This window comes from Oncorhynchus kisutch, linkage group LG21 (genome assembly GCF_002021735.2).
Source record: "Oncorhynchus kisutch isolate 150728-3 linkage group LG21, Okis_V2, whole genome shotgun sequence".
In the NCBI taxonomy this organism is placed as follows: domain Eukaryota; kingdom Metazoa; phylum Chordata; class Actinopteri; order Salmoniformes; family Salmonidae; genus Oncorhynchus; species Oncorhynchus kisutch.
The window spans coordinates 4,165,421-4,174,129 of record NC_034194.2 but is presented as its reverse complement, the minus strand read 5'-3'; the positions used below and the strand labels follow the sequence as shown (position 1 = coordinate 4,174,129).

The 8,709-nt window shown below is 40.6% G+C and overlaps 1 protein-coding gene across 1 annotated transcript; it reads right to left on the bottom strand.

Moving 5' to 3' along the window:
- Window positions 1-516: 516 nt before the first annotated feature.
- Window positions 517-7,517, bottom strand: LOC116356147 (gastrula zinc finger protein XlCGF17.1-like). The gene is made up of 2 exons (XM_031800095.1): window positions 6,859-7,517; window positions 517-1,744 (listed from the first exon to the last, which is right to left on the bottom strand). Exons 1-2 carry the CDS (start codon window positions 7,217-7,219, stop codon window positions 1,026-1,028), a joined length of 1,080 nt encoding a protein of 359 aa, XP_031655955.1. The 5' UTR covers window positions 7,220-7,517; the 3' UTR covers window positions 517-1,025.
- Window positions 7,518-8,709: the final 1,192 nt, after the last annotated feature.

The window sequence follows — 8,709 nt, the reverse complement described above, 5'->3', positions numbered from 1 at the left end:
CAAAACAAAAATCTTTTTGACTGCCAACCCTTGAGACAATCAGAAACCAAGTTGTCCTTACCACAGACATGTCTGATTTCAAGAGGAAACTCCTGCGATATCTGTAGTAACTTTCCACCTCACCGCAGAGCTTCTCTCTCTTTTCAGGGTTCACTAGATAGGCATGTTGTTGGATCGAGACCCAGTCCCCAATGTCATGCTCTAGTACATTTGGGTTGGCACATCTATGAATGATCCCTGATATTCTAAAAGCAGGGCCACAACGTCAATATAATTTGTACCCCAAAATTGTCAGTTGGTTACATAAAAAATGATGATATCAAAACCAAATGTACACCCCTTTGTTAATATGTATTGGCAATAATTCACTTAATGGTGAGGCATGGAATAATAAAATATGTATCTTTTGTCTGGCTGAATGTTTGAAATATGGGGTGATTTGAGACATGCTTCTTCAGTAGTAGACAATTAGCACTTGAATGTTGTAAAGAAATACTGGAGTGAAGTAGGATTGTTAATAAAAATGATTACAAATTTATTATACTGCGTCCGTGTGTATAGGCTGCAAGTAAGTTGAAATTAAGTTGTTTTCAAGTCATTGAAAAAAACGACCCGAAAATACATGTTTTCAACTTTCAACCGAACATATATTGGATGTCGGGCATAGTCTTATTTTCAATGTCTTTTCAATTACATTTTGCTAAATGGGAATAGAGCAATGTAAAAACACAGTTTTATCATGCCCAAATCAACCAATATGCAGAAACCGTTTGGGAAATATTGAAAACGTAAATATTTTTTGTTAGTCAAAAAACAAATTTTTTGTTAGTCACTTTCTGTTAAATCTCAGAAGTACTCTTTCAATTCAGAGCCTGGATTTTACCCCTGAAGCTTATATCAATTGAACAGGGGGCAAACATTTATATTCTACATTCTAACATTCATTCAAATACTACATTCTAACATTCATTCAAATACTGCAACTACAATGTTAAAACATTCAATATTGTGACATTATTTCATTATCATGAAACAACTCCTTCATGTATTTTCTGATGTTTAATCAGAGATCTTTTATCATAGTATCTCTTCCCACATTGATCACAGCCAAAAGGTTTCTCTCCAGTGTGTATTCTCTGGTGTGATTTCAGGGATTGTAGCCGAATAAAACTCTTCCCACAGTGATCACAGCCAAAAGGTTTCTCTCCTGTGTGTGTTCTCTGGTGTATAGTTAGATAGTTAGATGTAGTAAAACTCTTCCCACATTGATCACAGGTAAAAGGTTTCTCTCCTGTGTGTCCCCGCTGGTGTACTATCATGCTGTTTAGATGAGTAAAACTCTTCCCACATTGATCACAGCCATAAGGTTTCTCTCCAGTGTGTGTTCTCTGGTGTGTAGTTCGAGAGCTAGATGTAGTAAAACTCTTCCCACATTGATCACAACTATAAGGTTTCTCTCCTGTGTGTCCCCGCTGGTGTACTATCAGGCTGCCTAGCTGAGTAAAACTATTCCCACATTGATCACAGCTGTAAGGTTTCTCTCCAGTGTGAATTCTTTGATGTATTTTAAGGTCTGATGAACTGTTGAATCTTTTCCCACAGTCAGAGCAGCAGTGAGATTTCTTCCCTGTGTGTCTCTGCTGGTGTTTCTTGAGGTGTTCTGATCTGGAGAGACTCTTCTCTCCCTCTTCAGCATCATGATGTTGAGGCTCCCCAGAGGATCCACAGTAGTCCCGCCTCTCTCCTGTGTGTACGACAAAGTCAGACAGACGGTTAAAGGCCCACAACAGCAGAAATCCACTGTTTATTTGAGGTAAAAGGTGATGCCCAGAACATACCCGTGAAGTTGCACAACAATTGTCGTCTTAAATTTTACAATTAAGACAGTCAAGCTTGCAACAATAGTCATATTTTGTCTTGTTCTCACATTAGTAGTAACATCGATGATTGTAGGTTAGAAATAAGTTGTTGAGATGACCTTTGGTCTCCAATATAGGCTACTTTCTGTGTTTGCTAAAATTGTGGGGCGAGGGCGATGCACACGCAATCTGGTTGTAGAAACTCCTCCCTGCTAACGAGGAAACCACTAGTTATGGATGTAGTACATCTGCCTGGAGCAAAAATGGTGAGCGAAGATTTTAGTTTTTCACAATATATTCAGAATATTACAGCGCAAGGTCAGGAGTGCTACTCAAGGAAACTCACATTAAGCTCTGTGTCTATTCACTAATTCACCACCATGGGGGAAAACTCATGGGAGTTCTCATAGGCTGACAGCAAAAATAGCCTCCATTTACAGGTTGCTTATGAGTGCATTTCACATTACTTTTGGATTATAATTGCAAGGCTCGTTTGAATGTCCTGCTTAATATAATGTTTGTGTTACTGTTGCAAATCAACTGCTTTATACTTTTAAAAAAACACTTCAAATGCAATTTGGCTAGCTTTGACCAGTAAGTGTTTGCCAAATTGGACCACAACTTCCCCTAACAACAGACTATATATCAATTTATATTTCAGGTGAAACATGGAAACTAAAATGTCTTTGTCATGACATTACATAACATGATCACCAGATCATTTTGTGAATAATCCCACTAGCCTACTCTGTAATGTGTTGTCATTCTAAATGTCCTGAATAAAGGAAAATAGCTCTGTGTGTTGTACAATAGCCTATCCATCAAGGAACAGTTCTCTACACATTATGAGCTAAGTATCTCTGTGTGCAAACAGACTAATGAGACCCTACAGTAAATCAAGCAGACAATAACACATTATAAACATCAATTTGTTTGAGATATTGGATCCAACGTGGAGCACGGCATAACTTGCTTTACTATGTAATGAATGAAGAAGCACTTTGGTTGTTGTTGCATGTCGTGATGTTTGTCATTTGACTGGCACGCAGAAAATGATTATGGATCAGCTGATGATAGCTGAACATGTGACGAACTAAACAGCTACAGTATTATGTGTAATTATTGAAGAACCGCATTAATGACCGTATCATTTTGGGTGTTGTGAATCAACTTTAAGTGACTCTCGGTTAGAACCACTGGATTTAGCAAACTCTGAAATGTTATGACTACAACTACTGTTCCCTGAAGCAGGGAAATTAGGTACAACATACTATTAAATCCACGCCTCTCTGGAAGCCCCGCCTTTCACAGGTGGATGAGCGTGAGCCTTGGATTTATTCCTTAAATTTAATACCGCAATTCACCGACCCAGGAAGTGGCGGGGCCAAACAGGTGTTGTAACTCGTTCATAACTGGCACGAAGATCGGTAGAAATTGTAAGATAAATTGGCACTCCAAATGGAAAAGTTTGCCAATTTTATCGGAAACTTCAGCAGCAGAACGTCAGAATTTAGGAAGGCCAGCAGCAGGGCGGAATTTGTTATTTTCTTCTGGTTATATTGATCTCTGGCTTCCTCAAGTCATTTGTGTTATTTATTTAATCAAACGCTTGAAGCATCAGTTCAGTTCAAGTTCCGCACATACAGTTGATTTGATTAAACACATACAGTTGATTTTATTAAACGGATCTACATTTTGTTACGTTAGAGCCTTATTACAAAATTGATATTTTTTTTTCTTTCTTTAAAAAAAAAAAAGTCATCCAAAAAGTCATCCATCTTCAATACCTCATAATGACATCACAATACCCCATAAAAGTGAGATATTTTTTTAGAATACCAGTGGTTGTATCACTGTAGGTCATGCCAGTAGGCAACAGTAGGCTGTAACTCTCTAGGTCATGCCAGTAGGCAACAGTAGGCTGTAACTCTCTAGGTCATGCCAGTAGGCTACAGTAGGTTGTATCTCTCTAGGTCATGCCAGTAGGCAACAGTAGGCTGTAACTCTCTAGGTCATGCCAGTAGGTTACAGTAGGTTGTATCTCTCTAGGGCAAGCCAGTAGGTTACAGTAGGTTGTATCTCTCTAGGGCATGCCAGTAGCCTATAGTGGGTTGTATCACTCTAGGGCATGCCAGTAGGCTATTATAGGTTGTAACTCTCTTGGTCATGCCAGTAGGTTACAGTAGGTTGTAACTATCTAGGTCAGGCCAGTAGGCTACAGTAGGCTGTAACTCTAGGTCATGCCAGTAGGCTGTGACTATCCAGGTCATGCCAGTAGGTTACAGTAGGTTGTAACTATCTAGGTCATGCCAGTAGGCTACAGTAGGTTGTAACTCTCTAGGTCATGCCAGTAGGCTACAGTAGGTTGTAACTCTCTAGGTCATGCCAGTAGGTTACAGTAGGTTGTAACTCTCTAGGTCATGCCAGTAGGTTACAGTAGGTTGTAACTCTCTAGGTCATGCCAGTAGGTTACAGTAGGTTGTATCTCTCTAGGTCATGCCAGTAGCCTATAGTAGGTTGTATCTCTCTAGGGCATGCCAGTAGGCAACAGTAGGCTGTAACTCTCTAGGTCATGCCAGTAGGTTACAGTAGGTTGTATCTCTCTAGGGCAAGCCAGTAGGTTACAGTAGGTTGTATCTCTCTAGGGCATGCCAGTAGGCTATTGTAGGTTGTAACTCTCTTGGTCATGCCAGTAGGCTGTAACTCTCCAGTTCATGCCAGTAGGTTACAGTAGGTTGTAACTATCTAGGTCAGGCCAGTAGGCTACAGTAGGCTGTAACTCTCTAGGTCATGCCAGTAGGCTACAGTAGGTTGTATCTCTCTAGGTCATGCCAGTAGTCTACAGTAGGTTGTATCTCTCTAGGTCATGCCAGTAGGCTACAGTAGGTTGTATCTCTCTAGGTCATGCCAGTAGGCTACAGTAGGTTGTATCTCTCTAGGTCAGGCCAGTAGGTTACAGTAGGTTGTAACTCTAGGTCAGGCCAGTAGTCTACAGTAGGTTTTATCTCTCTAGGTCATGCCAGTAGGCTACCGTAGGTTGTAACTCTCTAGGTCATGCCAGTAGTCTACAGTAGGTTGTAACTCTCTAGGTCATGCCAGTAGTCTACAGTAGGTTGTAACTCTCTAGGTCATGCCAGTAGGCTACAGTAGATTGTATCTCTCTAGGTCATGCCAGTAGGCTATTGTAGGTTGTAACTCTCTTGGTCATGCCAGTAGGCTGTAACTCTCCAGTTCATGCCAGTAGGTTACAGTAGGTTGTAACTATCTAGGTCAGGCCAGTAGGCTACAGTAGGCTGTAACTCTCTAGGTCATGCCAGTAGGCTGTAACTATCCAGGTCATGCCAGTAGGTTACAGTAGGTTGTAACTATCTAGGTCATGCCAGTAGGCTACAGTAGGCTGTAACTCTCTAGGTCATGCCAGTAGGTTACAGTAGGTTGTAACTCTCTAGGTCATGCCAGTAGTCTACAGTAGGTTGTAACTCTCTAGGTCATGCCAGTAGTCTACAGTAGGTTGTATCTCTCTAGGTCATGCCAGTAGGCTACAGTAGGTTGTAAGTCTCTAGGTCAGGCCAGTAGGTTACAGTAGGTTGTAACTCTAGGTCAGGCCAGTAGTCTACAGTAGGTTTTATCTCTCTAGGTCATGCCAGTAGGTTACAGTAGGTTGTATCTCTCTAGGTCATGCCAGTAGGCTACCGTAGGTTGTAACTCTCTAGGTCATGCCAGTAGACTACAGTAGGTTGTAACTCTCTAGGTCATGCCAGTAGGCTACAGTAGGTTGTATCTCTCTAGGTCAGGCCAGTAGGCTACAGTAGGTTAAAACTCTCTAGGTCAGGCCAGTAGGCTACAGTAGGTTGTAACTCTAGGTCAGGCCAGTAGGCTACAGTAGATTTTAACTCTCTAGGTCATGACAGTAGGCTACAGTAGGTTGTATCTCTCTAGGTCATGCCAGTAGGCTACAGTAGGTTGTAACTCTCTAGGTCAGGCCAGTAGGCTACAGTAGGTTGTAACTCTCTAGGTCAGGCCAGTAGGCTACAGTAGGTTGTAACTCTCTAGGTCAGGCCAGTAGGTTTTAACTCTCTAGGTCATGCCAGTAGGCTACAGTAGGTTGTATCCAAGTGGAAACAATTATCAACCTAATGTAATAAGTGTCGAATTTGGTAAACAACCAAATTAATGGCTTATTTGTTACGTGAGATTTACTTGATCCAACAGAAGTTTCGTAATGCTTAAGTTATGTGGACACGAGACATACAGACAACTTTGATAAAACTATAGGAGTTGTCTCCAGATCCCTATGCATATTCATGCTAGTATCATAGCATCTCTCTCCATTGAATACAGTCGGTTGACGTCAACAACCCTCATAGAATATAAAATATAGATTACAATAATAAGATCTATCCACCAATCCAAAGACAGGATAGGCGGGAGCTAGACAACCCGCAGTGCCGCTTTGTGGACAACGACTCCCCTTAGGGCGGAGAGACATCTTGTCAGGGTAGCCTAGTGGTTAGAGCGTTGGACTAGTAACCGGAAGGTTGCAAGTTCAAACCCCCGACCCGACAAGGTACAAATAGGTCGTTCTGCCCCTGAACAGGCAGTTAACCAACTGTTCCTAGGCCGTCATTGAATATAAGAATTTGTTCTTAACTGACTTGCCTAGTTAAATAAAGATAAAATAAATTTAAAAAATATCCATAATCTTCGGTGTAGCCAACCCAACTCTCGCATGGCACTATTGGGGGGGCACGGTGTGTAGTAAATCATCACTACATGAAAATCACTATAGGCCGTGCCGCCCAGTCTGCAGTAAGGAGATAGACCCTTCTCAAATAAGGGTCTAGTCACTTTTTGGAAACGGAACGGAGAAAACAAGGGGTAGCTTGCTCGCTACGTCTGATTCTAGACATATCAGTCATCATCCTAGGGCCCTCCGTTGAGGTATTGACGAGCGAACTCCGAATATCCAAAGTTAAAACCAATTGAAGGCGGTACTTACTGGTGTTAATCAGATCTATCTCCACCTCTTCATCTTTCAATGTGACAGTAATCTCCCCTTCCTTCTTTACTTCAAAAACTTCATCCTCCTTTTTCTCTTCTTTCACAGTTACATCCATCTCCTCTTTCACTCTGAATGCGTATTTCTCTTCTTTCACAGTAACATCGTCATCCTCTTCTTTCACTCTGAACGTGTCTTCCTCATCTTTCACTGTGACAGCCTCACCCTCTACTTCTTGTTTTACTGTGACATCTTCCTCTTCCTTCTCCTCTTTCACGACAATGTTCAGCCCCAGAGCTTCTTTCTCCGTCCAGCAGACCTCCTCTTCTTTAACAGGAGGGGAGAAGTTTAGTGAGCTCATGGTCGGGGATATTAGCTAGCTATCATTAGCGACTAGGCTAGTGCTAACTTAACCAGCCAGCTACTCTAGCTGACTTATAAAAAATAACGTAAGGTTAACAAGTAGATACGACAGAGGTGTCTAAAACACAGTAGCTAATATATACCGAAAGCGTAAAATAGCTTGAATCTTTCGGCTATGTTGGCTAGCAAGCTACCGAGGTGTTTGACGAACTGTTAATGAAGAACCGTCCACTAGATTATACGTCACGCTAGCAGCATCGCCTGAAAGACTCACATAGCCGTCTGCTGACTGGAGTGAGAAACGCAGTTGAGGATCATATTTTATTTACAGACAGAGATTCTATAAAATGGATTTAATTAAATAATACTATTATATTGAGACATACAAAGACAGTAATGTGTTGATTGATTAGTGTAAACAAAAATGGTTTACTACAGCACATTTAAGGCAGTTTCAAAGTACATTTAAATAAGTAGCCAGCTACTGTCGGTTTATACTGCTCCTATACGGTTTATATTGCTCCTACATGGTGTAACAATACATCATGTAGATGTATATAATGAACTGACTAGGTCTATACTGCTCCTACATGGTGTAACAATACATCACTTATATAATGAACAGACTAGGTCTATACTGCTCCTACATGGTGTAACAATACATCATGTAGATGTATATAATGAACAGACTAGGTCTATACTGCTCCTACATGGTGTAACAATACATCATGTAGATGTATATAATGAACAGACTAGGTCTATACTGCTCCTACATGGTGTAACAATACATCATGTAGATGTATATAATGAACAGACTAGGTCTATACTGATCCTACATTTCTTTTAATATTTTTTTTTATTTCATCTTTATTTAACCAGGTAGGCCAGTTGAGAACAAGTTCTCATTTACAACTGCCACCTGGCCAAGATAAAGCAAAGCAGTGCGACAAAAACAACAACACAGAGTTACACATAAACAAACAACACAGAGCTACACATCAACAAATGTTCAGTCAATAACACAATAGAAGATTGAGATTCTTTTTTTGTTTAGGAATATTGTGAAACACTATCATTCAAGAAAAAAATGGGGGCAATAAACAGCAGGCAAAAAGTGACAGTGTCAGGACAAAATTAACTCAAACGTTTTACCATTGGAACACTTGATGTAATTAACTCAAACAATTCACCATTGGAACACTTGATGTAATTAAATCAAACAATTTACCATTGGAACACTTGATGTAATTAAATCAAACGTTTTACCATTGTCGTAGCTGAATCAGAATTAGTTGGGTAACATTGATAAATAAGATGTTTTATCTACTTTCATAATATGCTTATGTGGGAAATGTCACTCTCCCCAGAGAGGGGGGAGGTCAGGATTGTCTTCATATGTGAGGGTATCTGTTAAACCATGTGAAGGGCTCCACAATGTCTGTACTCCAGTCACTCCCTCCTTTTCCCATTGGGGGGAGGAGTATGGCA

Bases quoted from the DNA above. Each gene is read 5' to 3' on its own strand.
- LOC116356147 (XM_031800095.1), bottom strand. From the start codon at position 7,219: ATGAGCTCACTAAACTTCTCCCCTCCTGTTAAAGAAGAGGAGGTCTGC. The intron at 1,745-6,858 runs GTAAGTACCGCC...TCGTACACACAG, and splicing joins GATAGATCTGATTAACACCA to GAGAGAGGCGGGACTACTGT.